Genomic DNA, 18,547 nt, shown 5'->3' with positions numbered 1-18,547 from the left:
GGGGGGGGGGGGGGGGGTAAGTAAATAATATTCACACTCAATGGAATACTATGCAACCGCGAAAAATGATGCTTCCAGAGGGTTTGGGATGACATGGGGGAAACGCTTGTGACAAAGGTCAAGGGAAAAGCAGACCACACATCATCTGGTCACAGTGATGGGGAAAAAAGAATCATGTATTAGAAAACCCACTTGTCTCTCCCTCCCTCCCTCCCCTTCTCTCCCCACCTCTCTCCCATACTTTCTCTCTCTACATATGCACACACACAAACACGCCACACATCCCAGAAGATCAACAGTAGCGTTCGGGGCAATGTAATTTTTTTTCCTATTTTTTTCTGTAGTTTTCAACATTTCTACAAGTCATTACAATTTTTATTTATTTATTATTATTATTATTATTATTTTAAAAGATGACCGGTAAGGGGATCTTAACCCTTGACTTCGTGTTGTCAGCACCACGCTCTCCCAAGTGAGCTAACCGGCCATCCCTATATGGGATCCGAACCTGTAGCCTTGATGTTATCAGCACCACACTCTCCCGAGTGAGCCACGGGCTGGCCCTCATTAAAATTTTTAAAATATCATAAATATAAACTGAAAATAACAGCTAACACTTACAGAGTCCCATTACATATCAGTCATTAAAACGCTTCACGTGGATTATTTCATTTGATGCTGACGACACCTCTAACGTGGTAGGTGCTATTTGTGGATGAGGCAAAAGAGCCTGAGAAAGGACAAGAAGCCTGCCCAAGGCTGCGAGCTGGCAGGGAGAGGAGCTGGGATTTGAACCTGCGTCTGCAACCAGGAAGCCCCAGGTGCCTCTCATCAAAGCCCACCCCAGGGCCCTCTCTCCTGCATCAGTCTGTCACCCCCGCCCCTGCCATCCTGCCTGAGAAGAGAGGCCTGTCCAGGCTGCAGGGTGTCTCTTTACCATTTGTCAGTTTTGTTGATGAGAGTGGAGACCTGCTCCAGGTACTCTTTGTCATAGACGACAATAGGCTCGGATTCATTGATCTCCACGGGGTAGAAGATGGTGTTGAGAAAGGGCAACCAGTTGATGGCAGGTGCCAAGGTCTGCAAGGGAAGAGGACAGCGTGACGCTAGCTGGGCTGCTCCTCCTTGAAGCCCAGGTCTCTAGGGCATTCTGAAGAAGGCATCACTGCTCCTTCCACCCTCTGACAAAAAGGAAAGCGCTTGGAGCTGTCTGCAATCATCAATCCGAGGCTGGCTGACTTTTGTCAGAGATGCTGTAGGAGCCAACCCCCAACACTTAGGATGGACTAAGAGGCAGCAGCAGCCATTGCTCATCAAGCCCCTCCCATTGCCAGGTGCCACTGCAGTGATTCACACGTATTCTCCCACCTGGTCCTCACTGGCCAAGCAGTAGGTACTATTATCCCCAGTTCATCGATGAAGAGACTGAGACTCGGACAGGCCTGTCACAGCTAAGCATGTAGCACTGGGAGTCAAACTGCCTGGGTGTGTATCCCAGACCTTACATACTATACATATAAGTGAAATCATACAGTATTTGTCCTTTTGTGACTGGCTTATTTCACTTAGCATAATGTCTTCAAACACAGTTGCATAACTTCTGGATGGTCTGCGCTTACCTCACCTTCCCCATGTTATTTTTAGAGTGCAGTTTTACACAATACAAGGTTTTTCAAGACTACATATACTGTGTTATAGCAAAAATGCCTGTGCATGTCATTCACTTAGATAGGTGTGCCTGGCCTTTAAGCAAGCAATCCATCGAAGTCAGCCTTACAATCATTGCTCAGGGTGCCCAAAGAGTGGTCTCAGGTCTGGCCAATTCCAAATTCTGTTCTCTGTTCCCTTGAAAAAGGGACAGTGTAAAACAAAGGAAGATAAAGATACATTGTAGATGGCCTTCATACAGGAAAATCAGTCAATGACATAAAACCAATCTACAACAAAAGATCCATCTATCACCTGTTGATTAATACCTATGATGCCCTCAGTGAGGGAGGCAGCCACAACCTCCCCACTTAACTCATCTGATGGTGCGGATGAGGTAAGGTGACTTTTTGAGATCACAGAGTTCACTAGTGACTGTGCAGGTCTAAGCCTAGGCTCACTCATCTCTCGGGGTTTAAAAGGGCAGCTCGGCTGTTGGGAACAAGGACATCAAAGGACGAGAGACTGTGAAGGCAGCTCCGGAAGGCAGTGGTGTGCTAGTAAGCAGTTAACAACCTGCTCTCAGTGGGGGTTGATTTGTATTATTTGTGGGTAACTATTCCCATCATGACAGATTGCAAACTACCCACACTGTTGGAAGAGACGTGTGCAGCAGGCTCCAGCACATCCTGCCTGCTTGGCAGCGAGATGAGCCAAGAAGAGCCCTGGGCTGGGAGTGAGCAGACCTGGATCCGAGTACCCAGCAGGAACCAGCTCTGGGACCTCGAGCCATTTTATATCCTTTCTGTAAAATAGGACCAACTGTCTCCCCTCCTAGACTTGACTGCTCTGTGACTCTTAGACCAGCTTGCTCAACAACCCGTGAGTTTTCCTTCTCCCTGGCTTGTCCTCTCTGCCTTCTCTTCCTGGCAGGAGACCTTCAGGCATGTAATCTCTGAGGCTAATCCTTAACATTTCTATGGCTACAAAATCTGGTGGTGTGCCTGTGAGATCTTTAAATAGGGCTCAACAATTAGAGCCACCTGGCTGCATGACCTGGTGGCAAAGACCCTGGGAAAATTGATAAGGTAACAAAGCTTTGTGAACTGCAGGTGACTGGAACTCTCTGATCAGATGATGAGAAATCCCTATGTACTCAACACAAATCTGTCCTTTTAGGAAGAGCAGGTGTTCTCTGCAGGCAAATACCCACAACTCTGAGATAGGGAGATGTGTGTTAAATATGAGGATTTTCACATTTTCTGTCTCTGTTGCTTTAGTGAACTCAACTTAAACACATGTGCTTAGATCTGTCTAAGGGGATGGAGATAGCTGTTTTAATTGACCAGGATATTCTGCTTGTGACTCAAACCCTCTGGGTGCACTGATGAGCTCTGTTTTCTACACGTGCAGCAAAAGAGTACTGCTGGTCACCAACCAGCCAACTCAAGTAGGCTTGAAAAGTGGGAGGGAAGAGAAGGATGCTTCAGGGCTTTATCTCAGCTGGAAAAATGAGGGCAGAGGATGGGGCTCAGTCCCAAACAGCCCCCAAGCTGTTTGTGGAAGGTTCTAGAAAGGAATGGCAATGTCCTCAGGTCCCCAGAAAAACCATGGAAGGAGGTCTGATTCATGGCTCTAAATTAGGACACTGCTGAGGGCTAGCCTGGAACCAATCTGCACTTGAGCAGGGCTAGCCTGGAACCACACTGTGAAGCCTGGAACACCTTGCCCTGAGTCACCTGGAATACAGGAAGAAAACCCAAATTTCCAGATACCAGGGAACAAGACATTCTCAGTCCCAGGGTGGAATGCATCAAATTGGTTTGGTGCTAGGGACCAAGATGATATTGCCAATAACAAAGAAATAATAATAATTACCGTAATATGTTATGCTTGTATTGTGCATATCAGTTTACAAAATGAAATCTCGTCCTTTGCCTCATCTTATCCTCTTGCAACTCCATGGCCAGGCTAGGCAAAGATTCTGACCCAGGACCCCAGGCTTCAGGGGGTCCAGGGCTTCTTTCAATGTTAGACGTAATTTTTCTCATATGCCTATTTCTTCTGGGAGACATCCCATCATTTTTGGCCTGTTCTGAAAAGACTCAGTGGCTTCAACTTAAGAACCACTATCCTTTGTGAGGGCAGGGGCTGGTCTCATGTGTCTGTGCTCTGGCACATGGCATGTACGAGTGGCCGAGCAAAGCCCCATTTTACAAGGAAGGAAACCAAGGCTGAAAGAGGTGGGTTATGAGACTTGCCCAAAGTCACACAGCTCATGGCAGAGCTGGGCCGGAGCAGTCTTCTGACTTAAGACCAGGGCTTGCACTGGTCCAGGCTGCTGCCCTTGCTAAGATCCTCCCCACCTCGGCAGCTGTGCGGCTGAGAGGGAGGAAGGGCCTTTCCTTTTTTGCTTGGAAGAGAGGAAAAGCAATGATGATAGGTTTCGGGGTAGAAGGTGGGACCCATGCTGGGCTGATGTGCTCAGGGCTGCTGTGCCTGTGCCGCCACCCTTGGCACAGACCGTGGACATCATGGCCACTGTGGGACTGCTGGGGCCCCTCTCGTGCTGAAAACTGGGCAGCTGGAGCAAGCCGAATTACACTGCACAAATAGCATCTCCCTCGACCTCCTGGCCTCAGAGCAGAAAAACAGCGCCAGATGGTGCCCAACACAGGCTGCTGATCTCCATAACAACCCCCTCGGCACCATTTACCCTGACGCCAACTTCTCCGGGACCTAAAGGGCAGCTGGCTGGAGAGAATGGAAATGCCCTATCAATGTGAACTATTATTGTCATGACTAAAGAGTCTCCAGGTAAATGCTGTCACAGAAAAGCAGCCGGGCATAGGGCAAGAGCCCAGCTTTGGAGTCACCTTCCAGCTGTATGGCAGGTAACTTTACCTCTCTGAGCCTCAGTTTTTCCATCTGTAAACTGGGAATAACAACCATCTCTCCTTCATAAGCTTGTTACAAGGATTTGATGAAGTGGGTGTAAAAAAGTGCTCAGCCCAGTGTGCGCTATGTCTGAAGCCTAGTGGCTGTCCCAGCCCATGTGGCAGCTGGCGCTCAAGTTACCTGCAGCTCGGCCGCTGACACTTTGTGGTAGATGAGCTCCTCATCCCGGCGCTTCTCCTGGGGGATGGTGATGTTGGCCAGCGCTGTCTCAAAGTCCAGGATCTGCTGCATCTGGGGCCGGATGGAGTCCTCGTCCCCCCCGCCCAGCAGCTTCCCCAGCTGCACCATGTAGTTCAGGTATCCAGTCAGCACCTGTGGGGCCAGGCACCCCCAAACTATCAGTGGCTGCCACCCACTGCCCACTGGACAAGGGTAGGGCAGGGAGAGACAGGGCCAGCTGCAGACCAGTGTAGGGGGTCGGGGCTGTGCGCTTCACCCAGGTAACCCGCCGGAATCACAGTTTCGAGAACGATCTTGATGCTGCGTCTCTTCACTGGTTCCCCACAGCCCAGGGATAAAGCCCAAATGCCTTCTCTTGGTGCACAGGTTCCCCCACGTGGGCCGGTCCCTGCTGTCCTGGCGATGTCTGTCTTTCAGTGCTTGTCATAGGGATTTCTGTTCTCTGAATGCACCTTTTCTGAACTGCCCTCTACCACTGTGTTCCCAGATCCGAATTAGGTCCCCACGTTACACTTTCTCAGCTCACCCTTCCCTTGCCACAATAGGTGGTTATGCAGCTGATTGGGAGGTTAGTTAAGTGACATCTGCCTCCCCCATGGGGCCTTAAGCCCCATGGGATGGGGACCATGGTGGTCTTGTTTGCCACCATGTACCCAGCAACAGGCACACAGCAGGAGCTTGCTTCGTACAAGCGGGTGGACAGGGACTGCCTGTCACTCATCGGGGAAGTCGATATTTCTGTGTCCCTCTAGCATCACAGAGCTGCGTAGGTGTGGTGGGGGTGGACACTGAGGAGGGAGAAACATCTTGGGGGTGGGAGGGCTGGGGATGGGAGCCACTATCTCTGAAGGGCCACACTCACCTTCTCATTTTCAGTTTTGTTCAGGTAATAGTCTCTTGAAGGTAAGCCCAGGCCAGACTGGTCCACCTGGAGAGAGAGGCAGGAATGAGAGGGAATCCCCCGTTTCCTGTGCATGTACCAATGTGGGACCACTGCACAGCCTCTACCTGCCCTGGGGACAGCTGGCACGTGGCATCAGAAGACACTGATGGGCCCATCCAGAGATGGGACAGATACATTCCTGCCCATATACATGGTCAGTCACAGGGATTCTGGGACCTTCTGAAGGGCTGGACAGAGATACCATCCTCTTTAAACACCTCCTTGCCTCAGCAAAGCACCTCTATTTCACCAAAAACTTTCCAAGTGGTTAAGAGCCACTTAAAGCTGTGTAACCTTCATCAAGTTACCTAACCTTTCTGATCCTTGGGCTCCTCATCTGAAAATAAGGGAAATAATATCTAACGTTCAGAGCTAGAATGAGGATTTAAGGAGATAGTGACAGTAAAGAGCTTGCTAAGTGCCAGCCAGGTAGGGGAGGGTCAATTCCTGAAAACTACTATTGGAGCCTTATAGCTACACCTTGACATACCTAGGGTAGGTGTTATAGTTCATTCGATTGACAAGGAAATTGCAGCTCAGACAGGTTGAGACACTTGCTCAAGGTCACACAGTGAGTGAATGGTAGAGAAGGTCTGGGACCTCAGCCTTTATGTCCACCAGCCTGAGTCTCTTGCTTCTGCATTGAGGTTGGGGCAGACCAACGTCCCCTGGGCTCCCCTGGGTGTGCTGATCCTCAGTGTGGGCAGGATCTCACAGGGAGAGATGGACTCAAACCATTCCAAACAGAGCCACAGAGGCTGCAGGGAACTAGGAAGTGGCTCCAGCTGTGCCCAGGAGTTGACATCACTCCTGGGGCCCACAATGACCAATCAGAACCTGAAGATTCATTTGTGGTGCAGTGACCCACCTACCCAGGGGCGGCAGCCTGCCCTTTCATGGTTTCTTGCTTGTAAAATTCTCACCAGAGACTCCAGAAATAACCCAGGCTCAGAAACCAGAAGCCTGCCACACCCCAACCCCAGAGCAAGTCTTCCCCATACCAGCACTTGCTAAACTCAAAACAGGAAGAGGTCATGCCCCTTCCTCTTCCTGGGGTTTCGGGCCAGCTCACCTGGATCACGTTGCTGTTGGAGTTCTTGGAGTCGGCACTGACATAGACAGAGAAGAAGGGCGAGATGCGGTAGTGGGCGGTGACTACCTGCAGGGTGTCCTGGAAGTTGTCCTTGGCCCAGGGACCTGTGATGTTCCAGCCCCCGAGCTGTGGGGAGGGAGAGTGGACGGCGGGGAGGTGATGAGGCGGCGGGGAGACCTGGATGCCAATTCTGATTCTACAGCTGACTTGCTCTGTGACCCTGGAGCACTCATCTGACCTCTCTGAGCCTCAACAGCAAATGAAAGGGATGGCCTTCATTGGGGGTTTCTGATCCATGATCCGGAGACCCACAAATGGAGCAGACTTATCCTAGACAAGTGAGACATGAATCTATGTGGCAGCTGCTCCCTGGGTCACTGGGATGGGAATAGGAAGGAGACTTTTCCCTGTATACTGTTTACTTTTTGCATATTGAATTGTGTGGATGTCATTCCTATTAAAACAAATTCAATTGTGCCTATGGAAGAAAAAGGCTCCATATTTTTAAAAGGTTGATAAGCTATGGTCTATGTTAGTCTCTCTAAAAGTTGGCATTTTTTCCCCCAATCTCCTCTGTCTTTCTTTGCTTAGCACACATTGGCACATGGGTCCTGTGCCAGACTGGGTACAGTCCCCAGTGCCTGCAGCCACCAACCCTGCTATGACTCCCTGAGCTAAGCTGAGAGGCAGGGTCCTCAAATGTGCACAGGCAGCCAGAAAACACCTACAGCCACCTTCTGTGTAAGGCGGCCTGGGACAGGCCCCCTCAGAGTCCACCCAAGACCAGCTGGCTAGTGCTCAGAAGAAAGATCCTTCCCCTGCTCAGGAGTAAGGTGGGGCGGGGCGGGCCAGAATGCCCCCCCTTCCCCCGGGAGGGCTCTGTTTCTCGTCCAAGATGCTCTGCTGGTCTTTCTGGAACATGCCTGCACCCCTCCACCCACACAAACACACCCTCTGAGGAAAAGGAAGCAGCAACATAGAGGAATATTTTTCCCGTAAATACAGCCCTTGTCCCCCACACAGATGCACAGACACACACATACAGATGACTGACATCCACAACAGATGCCGACACACATCCCCACACAAATGTCTGCACAGACATTCCTACCCACACAGAGAGAGAGAGAGACACACACACACACACACACACACACACACGCCCTACCGTCCTGCTGGGCATGCTGGCTGGAGAAGTGAGGTGGCCAGGCCCTGGGGGCACCTGAAAGCTGGGGTGGAGGCCAGATGGGCAGGCAGGCAGCACAGGCAGAGGAGGCCAGGACAGTCTGCCAAGGGACTCACCTTCTCAATCACTTCCATCAGGGGCTTGGCCCTGAGGGCCTCGATCCTGGTTTCGTTCATACATGCATGGTAGTATACTTGGGCCTTCCTCTCTGCCTCACTCACGCTGGCCGTGGAGTTTTCTGGAATGACAGACAGCAGTTTGCAGTATGCCCGTTTGCCCACTGGGTGGTCTTGGGTGAGTCCTTCTCAGAGCCTTGGTGTTCTCAGCTGTAAAGCAGAGCTGTGACATCTGCCTGTCAGGGTGGCAGTAAGGAACTCAGGCACAGTGGATATGTGAGTGCCCCTGGCAGAGCCTGGCAAATAGGAGGTACTCCTGAGGTTCAGCTGACTGCAAATAAGAGTATAGCACGTTCCTCCCCCTCTGCCCATTGGGTTTGTAGATGTGTCCCTGGGTTGGCAGCATGGGCCCCCCAGCAAGACTGTCTGCTTCTGCTGCTGGCCTACTCGTGGAAAAAACACCCCTGCCTGGTGCATGGGACAGAGACCCATTTTGGTTTTCAGATCCCAGACAACCTTTCTTGTGATAAAGACCAGAGCTGGACAGAAGCTTGAAAGGCCTCATTCATTATGAATTTACTTTCTGCTTCCTCCTTGGAAGGGCTGGGAATGTCTGCCAGACTTGCAGTCACCTCACAGGGCCATTTTCCTCCTTCCTTCCCAACCCTGGCGAGCAGCAGCTCCATCCTGTTGTGGCTTCTCAGACCTTAGTCCTGGACACCAGGAGACCTGCTCTCCTCCTCCGTCTCCTCAGGGGCCTGGCACAGACACCGCCTGCTGAGAGCAGAGCTCCTGCGTGTGCACCAGCACAGGAAGTCCCCGGCTGCGCCCGGTGAAGGTGACCACTTCTTGCTGGTCTGGTCTATCACGGCCCTACTAGGTGCCAGGGCTCCTGCTCCCGACCCCCTTGATTCCGTCTGTCCTGCTCGCTCCCCCTCTGGGGAACACTTCACTGCTCCGGCCACTCTCGCTCATTTCATATTCATTTCTCCTGGACCCCAAAACCCCTTCCTTAGCTTCCTTCAAAGATCCCCCCAAACCCCACCTCCTCCATGAAGACTTTTCTGGAAGAACTTTATCCATTCATCCACTGAATAGATACTAAATGCTTCCTCTGTGCCAGGTGGTGTATCAATTACAGAGACACAAAAGACAGCATCCCTGTCCCCAGGGAGCTTCCACATGGGACACTGTTACGACCCACTCATCCTGCAAGGCCTCTCTGTGGCCATCTTTTCGAAGAAGCTCTCCAAAACTGTTCACTCCTGAAGGGCCTCAACCCTCAGAGCACCTACTGGGTGCCAAGCACGGGGCTGGGCACTGAGAATGACAGACATAAATAAGACCCACTGCCTGCCCCCAAGGAGCTCATGGTCTCATGGTGAACACAGATACTCAAAGAGATGACCACGAGACACAGAAGTGCTCTGAACACTGCAAATGGCCACGGAGCACAGAGAAAATCACTCCCTTTGGGAGGGTGGGGAGAGGCCGGGGGCCTGCAGGGGACGTTCCATTTGAGCTGGTTCTCAAAGATGAAAAGTTGTTCACCAGGTAGAAATGAGGGGACAGGGCACGTGTAGCGGGAGCAGAGCAGTACTGGGACGAGCAAGGAAGCACAGAAGGACGTGCTGTTTGGAGAAGAGAAACCATTAGGTGGAGCCACTTAGCACAAAAGGCATGCATCATTTCCTGACCAGTCTCTGATCAGCTTTCCCAGCCCCCGCCCCATAATGCTCCCTGCCCCCTGATTCTACCATAAATAGCACCATGATTTTCACTGGTCAGAACATCAAGCCCTGGTCTTGCCAAAGACAGGGTGACAGCCCTGAAAAGGCGATGGGACCAGCCTGGGGCTAGCTGGAAGGCTGATATAGAGATAGGAGCACCCCTTAAGCAAGAGACAGAGGTCAGGGGTACACACAGCCCTGGGGATCATGGGAGCAAAGAGAAGAGGCCTCCCAGAGCGGGGCAGGGGGTGGAAACAGGAGAGCAGGGGCTGCTTCTGGCTTCTCGGACTCTGGAAGCAGAACATCAGGGAAAGCAAAGGGGGAGCCCGCCACTCCCTCACGGACCTCACCTCTCTGGCAACACTTCCCAGCAGCTAGGCCCTGGAAGCAGCGTCTCACCATCCACATCTGGCTCTGGCCATGACCCCCGAAATGCCAGGCCAGTGTTGGGGGAGGTGCTGTGTGCCCTGGCCCATGCCCCAAGGCCACTGAGATAAGAGGCCCAAAGAAATCTCCCCAGGAACAGCCTGGCTGTGCTAATTACAGCAAGTTCCAGCACCAGTCCCCATTCCCCGACCCCTGTCCCCAAGCCCCAAATCATCACAGGAGGGAGGAGGAGGGAACGCCTCCCTTGGGCACAGCCTCCCATCTCCTTCGTCTCCTTCTCCTTCGCTGAGAGGCTGCCCCTGACTGAGTCCAAACTTCCATGCTCTGAGCCCCAACCACCAGGGCGCATGCGCACTTGTTCTCCCACAGCTGTTTATTAAGCTCCTACTGTTTGGCAGCTGCCAGGAGTGTCGTGGAGGCCTGTCCGCATGAGGCTCGCACCCTGGTGGGCACCACACACAGCATTCACAAATGATCGCAAGACTCTAAGCACACACTGGGGGTGCTAGGAGGAGAAATTCCAGGAGGCTGCCCCGGGGAAGACTTGCTCAAGCTTCAGGCGGGAGGAGGAGTTCCATGTGCACCAGAAGTGAGGGCTGGGCTTGGGCTGCCTCGTCCCTATTCCATGTCTTAGTCATCCCTGTGTCCCCAGAACCAGCCCTGGACAGGCACATGGAGGCCTATAGCAACATGCGCTGAAAGAACAGGGCCCGGCGTTCACCACCAATGAGGAAGGACGCCATGCCTGGGGGACAATGAGGGGACGAGGCCAGGTGCCCACCCGAGATTCGTGTGCACAGGAAACGAGACAGGCGGGGTAGGGACAGACAGAACGCATGGGCCCCCCCAGGAGTTAGCGTCATGTCCCCTCATGTGGGTGCCACGTGTGCTCCCACTGCCAATGCAGGAGGCCCTGGAGGAAGATAAAATTCCTCTTCCTCCCTGTGGTTCCTGGAGCCCACGGGGACAGCCCCCCAGCGCATTCTCCCACCTCCTCTTCTATGTCCTCACTCGGGGGGCACCCACTACCTTGCAGGCTCCAAGAGGACAAGAGCTGAAGCAGGACAGCCAGGGAGGAGGCTACTGCAATAGACCAGGTGAGGGAAGATGGGGGCTTGGCGGGGGTTGCTGGCAGGGAAGGGGGCGAAAGGCTTCTGGGGCGGGAGCGAATCAGGAGTCCAGATGGTGCCAGGTTCTACGGCCTGAGCAAGGAGTTGCTGTTAATCGGGACGTGGGAGGCCAGGGCTGCGTGAGGGGCAGGTTTAGGAAGTAGAGAAAGTGAAGGCAGCTGTAGTCAAAGGTTCAGTTTCAGACGTTCGAAGTTTGAGATCACTACTAGACAACCAAGGGGGACCCTGGCCTGGGAGCTCATAGTTACTGTCTCGAATTGCTTTTGGTCCAAATAGGCAGTGGACTATGCAAATTTCTTAAAATTGCCTCTAGGGTCCTACATCATGCATTCTTGGCAGGGGCAAGAACGAATTCTTGGGGGGACAATTCTTGGGGAAACAAATTCTTACTCTTTTTACTCTGTATACATAGAAGATATAAACAGATACCCAGGGCACCTGTGGTATTCCAGTTTCATGGAGGGTGACGATGAACACAGCTTGAGAAACGCTGCCCGGGACCAGCGGGTCTGCCCCCCCAGCCCCTCCAGCCTCTTCTACCATCCCTCGACACCTCCCACTCCCCGTTCTTGCTCATGTCGCTGCTGTCCCTGGGGCACTGTGCGCCTGCTCCTCCTGCCTGGCACCCTGTTCCCTCACTGCCAGCTGGTCTGTTCTCTCACTTAATGCACATGTCTGCCCAGATGTCCCCCCTCAGACAGCCCATCCTTTCCTGACCGCTGTAGCTACAATAGCCCCTTTCCTCTCTGGCCCCACTTCCTACTTGATTTTTTTTCAGACCTGACTTTTCACAACCATATTATTTATTTATTTACTCATGTATTTATTTACTGTCTGTCTCCCCTGCTAACATATGAGTGCCACCAGAAAAGACAGTCTTAGTCCTCACAGAATCCCCAGCTCCAAGCACTGCTGGGCATGCAGGAACCGTACATTACGTGATTGTTGAGTGAATCAATGAATGAATGAAGTGTTCTAGGAAAGACATCACTTCAGCCTGAGCGGAGAGCCTTAATTTCAAAGTAAAATCAGGCATAGAACTTTGAATAGGAGAAGTCTGGTCTCCTTTAAGATACTTTTGCTTGTGTTTACGTCCCAGGAAAAAATTCCATGGAGGAAAAGAGGAAGCCAACAAGCCAACTGGGTGGCTCCGGATTGAGCTGGGGGACACATTTCAGACATGGTGGCACCTCCAGGACCCCAGTGGTATGGAAATCATTTGGCAGCATAGGGCCAGACAACAGGGCTCCCAACGGCCTGGCTACTTCCTTCCAGGGACCCTGAGTTCCAGAAATTTCCAGCCACTTCCCCTAAGTCCCAGAGAGGAAAGACAGCACACAGTTTAATCGGCCTGCTTCTTCCTCTGGGAGTTTTTATTGGAACACCTCTCCCACATCACTCCTCAGGGAGGAAACAAATGCCCAGGCAGGCAGAGCTGTGACTGAGGCAGGCTGTGGGGACAGGAATGACAGGGAATCCTGCGGCCTCCCTTGCTGCAGCGGGACCATGTGGCCAGCAGCATGTGAGGCCATGACTCCATCCACATCAGGACAGGACCAGTGTTTGCTTTAGATAACCACAGACTCAGTTCAGACAGTCACGACTCAGGAGCCCCATCCTGCGGGGGGAAGAGGGCAGCTGATAAAGGAGGTGGCGCCCCCTCCTTTATCAGCTGCCCTCTGCATAAAAACAAAAATAATGATGATTCCATTATCACTGGTGCCTACTGCAGGCCAGGCCGTGTGCTGAGATCTCATCATCATGCTGATACCCTGAGTGGGTATTATTGTCCCATTTCAGAGAGAAGGAAACTGAGGCCCAGGGAGGTGAAGGCAGGGCTAACAAGCGGCACGCTGGAACTGGCACCCAGGCATTCTCAAGCCTCCCTGAGAAGGTGAACTGCTCCCTCTGTGTGTGGACACAGCTGCGTGTGTATATCTTGTCATAACGATTTCCACCAGTCACCGTTGTTAGTATCACACCCAATTTTTACGCAAGAGGTTGGGTAACTTGTCCAAGTAGCTGAAGCCAGGATTAGAGCCTGAGCTCTTTCTGTTTTCCTGTCCTTTCCTGAAGGTTGGTTTGGAAACCCAGAGGTGGTCCTGAAGCCTCCCCTAAGAAGCCCTGGACACTCCCTCCAATCCTTAACTTAAATCAACTAGTCAATCAATCCATTTATTTTATCTTATTTTTTTGGCAGCTGGCTGATTCAGGGATCTGAACCCTTAACCTTGGTGTTACAACACCACACTCTAACCAACTGAGCTAACTCACCAACCCCAATCAACCCATTTAACTATTCCCAAACGTGAAATGAATGTCCAGTGCTGCAGACACCACACCAGAGAGAAAGCATTTAAGATGCAGATCCTGTCCACAGAGCACCTCTTTCCAAAAGGCACAGGAAGATGAAATTAAATTAGACAGTAAATACTGGAAAAACATATCAAAGTAAAGATACATTGGAATATTGGAATACTTTGTGTGTATTTCTCAGGGAGAATAGTGTCAGGGATAGAAGGAAGGGAAACTGCGGACTGCTCCTTTTTGGAGCTGGTGTTGCTTGAATTGTTTTAACAAGCATACATTAATTCCTATAGTATAAAGTATAGTAAACATGACAGGCACACACAATGTAATCGCAGCTCAGGCCCCAAGAGGCCCTTTGGTAGCCATGGAATACCTAATGGAGAAAGCAGGTTTGAGAAAGTCGTGAAGAGTTGGAGGGGGTGATGAGGCTTTTTAGACGGTAGAATCATCTGAGCTAAAAGCACAGCTGGAAAGTCTAAGGCAAGGCCAAGTCTAAGGGCTGATGGGGCTGACTTCATCTCTCTGATGAAGTGAGGCTACTCTTGAAAGCCTACAAGGACAGCCCACGCTGGCTGTCTGGGGGAGTGGCAGAGTGGGGTGGGAGGTGTCACCCCCCTCCAGTCAGCAGGCTGCAAAGACATGCCACGGTGGCTCCTGGCCTAGTTCAGCCCACCTGCTACGGATCTGCCTGGATTTCCTCTGAGGGGGCTGGGGCAAATTCACACATCAGGGAAATGCTTGGCTTGCCCAAGGCCACATAGCAAGTGGAGGCCATAACTGTCCTGCCCAGCCAGCTGACACAATCCTCACTGGCTCTAAGAACATCTCCTCCCCTCTCCATCTGGGAGGAAGCCCACCCCCAGGCTAGCTGGGAGCAGCTTGGGCATCACCCTGCTTGCTCCAGTGCCCATCGGCTCAGGCTCCCTTTTGAGGCCTGCTGGCTAAAACCAGCCTGGCCTTAAGCCCAAGAACGCACTGGCCCACTCACCTGCCACCTGCCCCTTCAGGGTTTTCAGGTATCAAAGCCCACAGGTGAGGGGCCATTTCTAGACTAGTTCCCAGGAGTGAGCCTGGGAGGGAGGGGACCCCAGCTTATGCCTTCTGGGGAAGCTCCTGGTCAGTATGACACAGGGGTGATCCTAGTTACAGTGTCCATCAGGCCTGGGCCAGCACTCGCCCGGCCTGGAGAGCTCAGCCAAGCAGCCCAGGGTGGAGGTGGACAACCCGCACTTCTGGTCACTGTCCTCCTACGTCACGCTGCCCTGCGGCCTCCACGTGGTGAGTCTGACTCAGTAGAGTCACTAGAGGAAGACTGCAGGTTTTGAAGCCCCACAGCTCTGGGTCTGAATCTCAGCTCTGCCATTTCCTAGGATTTCCTTCATATTTGCAAGTCACATCTGTAAAACAGGCATATCCAGCTGGCTCCATGGGTTTACCATGAGGATTAAATGCAGTAGTCTAAGTAGACAACTCAGAGTGTCAAGAGACATGCCCTGTACCTCCTTCCCTGAAAACCAGGTCCAGGGGCTGGCTGGTAAGCTCAACTGGGAGATCATGGTGCTGGTAATACCAAGGTCATGGGTTCAGATCCCTGTACCAGCCAGCCACCAATAAATAAATAAAACATTAAAAAAAAGAGAAAACCATGTCCACAGCAGTGCTTCTATAAGAAATAAAATAAGCAATAATTACTCTTTTCTTTGACCACCCAATTACTCCTTAGAGCATCCCTACTAACGATCTGAGTTAGTTCCCAGTTTACAGGTGAAGAGCTGAGGCCTGAGAAGCTGGGTGGCCTCTCTGCAGCCACACAGCTCATTAGGGAGAAGTCTGGGTTGGAACTCACCTAACACCATCAAGAAGAGCAGCTCTGTTTTGCTGAGCACTACTATGTGCCAGGCTGTGTGCTAAGCACTTTGAACATGACATGCAAGTCAGTACTCACAGTGACCTTATGTGTTAGGTGGCATCATTACCCCCAGTTTACAGAGAGTGAAACAAGTAGGAGAGAGCCTGGTTTCATATTAGGCAGCCAAGCTGGCGTGCCAGGGCTGCCTGACTTCAAAAGTCCACGGTCTGGCCTCCTGATATCACCAGACCCTGGCCCTGGGGTCAGGGACTTGAACGCATGGTTCTGGCTGTTCTGTGCCCAGTTCAGTGCAGCTCCCCACCCACAACTTGACCCTCAGGGACAGCATGGACATAAGGCCACAGCCCAGGACCGGAGGCCACTCATCGTGAGCCCTGCCATCTTGGGGGTGGGGTAGGGAAAATGAACTCAATCTTGCCACAGACCCAAGGTCTTTCTGATAAGAGCCAGCCCCAGAACCAGTGAGATCGGGACCCATAGGTGCAACACATAAGGGCCAGTTCTGAGCCTAACTGGGAAGTTAGAGGGTGTGTCCACCTTTCTTCCCTGTCCCCTCTTGGTGCTAACTGCTCCCCAGACTGTGGGCCCCCCTCCATTCTGGACTGGAGGTGTGTCCTTGGCAGTAACTTAACTTCCATGATCCTCAGTTTCTTCATCTAGAAAACAGAAACAAAAATTCCTACATCCCAGGGTTGCTGTGAAGAGTAAAGGGGCAGCGGACAGAGTATAGTGCACAGCACACAGTGGACAACCAACCAAACGTCAGTCCCTCTCCCTCTGTCCTTCAGGCCCTCACTGCTCTCTGCTCCCTGCAGGTTCTCTCCAACACGGTGGGAAGGCAGCTGCGTCCGTGCCTTATACCTGAAGGAGATGGTGTGGGACAGGGGAAAGGGCACACGAACAAGAATCAGGCAAGTCCAAGCTCTGCCACCTACTAGCCTGTCTTGAGGACCTCTCTGGACCTCAGTTTCCTCATCTATCAGATGGGGCAAACAACATCTTCCCAGCTTCCTCCCTACAGGATTAATTGGGATGACATCTACAAAGGAGCTCCGTGAAGTACAAAGTGCTGTGCAAAAGTCAAGGGCTAATAACAACAATACTGTCAATATAAACAGCCCCCACAACAGCAGGCCAGCCTAGGCAAAGCACTTTAAATGCATTTTCTCATTTAATTTTCATAGCTCAGAAGAGGCATGGTTCCCATTGTACCGATGAGAAACCAAGCCCAGAGAGGTTATGTGATTGACCTAAGATCTCATAGTAAGTGGCAGAGTCAGGACTTGAACCCAGGTCCTGGTGATTCTGAAGCAGAGAAGCCAACCCATCTGGTTATACTACCTGGACTCTTCCCCTGCCTGGTTAATGGTTCCTGCCAAGCCCTCAGCTATGTCTTTAGGCACTAGGGAAGGGATATCCCTGAGTTCCAATCTTGCAACTACAAACATTTTGCCTTTTAAGCTTCTAGCTCTGAAATCAAAGACTGCATCCCCTCTCGAAGGCACCTTTGGTAGCACAAGGCAGGCAGGGGGACATCTCAGGCTGGGGCTTTGCTGTTTCTGACATATAGAGTTCCTTCAGCCCCACCTCCACACACCACCCTGCTCTGATCCTCAAGGAGACAAGGAAGAGGCTTTGCTGCTTTGGGGCCTGCCAAGGGGTCCTGCCCAAGAGCTGCTGGGAGCCAAGGAGAAACGGTGGATATGTTTTACCTAGTAGCAGCTGTGCCTCTGGGGCTGGAGTGGGAAAGAAAGGAAAGGTCTCCTTAACCTGGTTTGCTTATTTCCCACAGTTGCCTTAAGTTCCTAATTGTCAAATTAGAATTGATTCCTATCTCATAGGAAGGCTTTGTCCCGTTTTTGGTATCTTCTTTTATTTTCCCTACTTTTGAATATCTTGAGGGTTTTCTACAAACTAAATTTAATAAATGTTTGTCAAATCAAAGTTCTGCCATTGATGAGTAAAGTGACCAGCTTTTCCAGTCAGGTAAATTGACCTGGTGGTCTCTCCCAGCACTTAAGAGTCCCAGGATGGGGCAGGGGTCAGCAGGAGCAGGAGATGGCCAAGGTCCCGGCTGCCAAGGGGTTCAAGTCAGGACCTCTATACAGCACGGCTGCTGTGATTTCATGCTAAAGGATGACACAGTGGGCAGATGGGAATTCAACAAACATTACCAGGGATACAGCTGCAAACCAGACAGACGGCTCAGAGATAAGTAACTTATTCTGGATCACACAATGAGTGAAAGGGCAGACATTCTAACCCAGCTTCACCTACTCTAAAGCCTATGGTTTTCCTGTTCTGCCAAGCTCCTCTTTTAACCAGGCATGCCTGGGTAGGTCCAGCAGACAATGCTCCTCTTTGGCCCATTCACTGGCCTCCCTACCAGGTGCTTACCGAGGAGGTGCTTGATGATGGCTTGGTTGCGTTCCCAGAGATTGCTGAAGGTCCCCCAGCGTGAGTGGCCATCAGGCACAGGGTTGGTTTTAATCCAGCCACCACAGGCGTAGCTAAAGAAGTCCTGGCAGGGGTCCACCGAGGGGTCCATGGAGCTCAAGATGGAACTGGTCACTGAGACACAGGCCTCAGTCAGGCACACTGAGGGGGTTCCTGAAAATCAAAGACAAGAGGCCAGTGAAGGGTGGGCAGGGAGGAGCTGTGGGAGGACAGTGCAGTGGTCTGGGGTCACATCCCACCCTGGCCCCAAACAGATTTGGAACTGGATGATCATGAGACCCCTACAGAGAAATGATGTCAGTAGACTTGCAATCACTTGACTTGTAAAATACAACTTCAGTTTACCTGCCTAAAATCCTTTTTATGGCTTAAAAAGTACCCAGAACCAAAGTGTTTCTCTTCATCTTTCCTTCCACAAATATTCCTTGATGCCTGACAAATTTACTCACTCATTCATGCATTCATTGATTCAACAAATTAATCACTGAGTATCTTCCAGGTTCTTTGCTGAATACAGTGTGTGTGTAGTACGGGGCATAT

General features: G+C 51.6%; 1 protein-coding gene across 1 annotated transcript in view; it reads right to left on the bottom strand.

Annotated features, from left to right (window-relative positions):
• The window catches only part of ECE1 (endothelin converting enzyme 1), a gene marked incomplete at its 5' end in the record, with an annotated part of 37,649 nt that extends 19,489 nt beyond the window's left edge, over positions 1 to 18,160 (bottom strand). Inside the window, 6 exons of the mRNA XM_008594869.1 lie at positions 938 to 1,080; positions 4,726 to 4,917; positions 5,648 to 5,713; positions 6,801 to 6,947; positions 8,124 to 8,245; positions 17,948 to 18,160. Coding sequence (XP_008593091.1) covers positions 938 to 1,080; positions 4,726 to 4,917; positions 5,648 to 5,713; positions 6,801 to 6,947; positions 8,124 to 8,245; positions 17,948 to 18,160 — 883 coding nt within the window. The remainder of the gene's footprint in view (positions 1 to 937; positions 1,081 to 4,725; positions 4,918 to 5,647; positions 5,714 to 6,800; positions 6,948 to 8,123; positions 8,246 to 17,947) is intronic.
• Between the last annotated feature and the right edge of the window lie 387 nt (positions 18,161 to 18,547).

Source organism: Galeopterus variegatus, unplaced genomic scaffold, assembly GCF_000696425.1.
Source record: "Galeopterus variegatus unplaced genomic scaffold, G_variegatus-3.0.2 Scaffold11784, whole genome shotgun sequence".
Lineage (NCBI taxonomy): Eukaryota > Metazoa > Chordata > Mammalia > Dermoptera > Cynocephalidae > Galeopterus > Galeopterus variegatus.
This window is presented reverse-complemented; position numbering and strand designations above follow the sequence as displayed.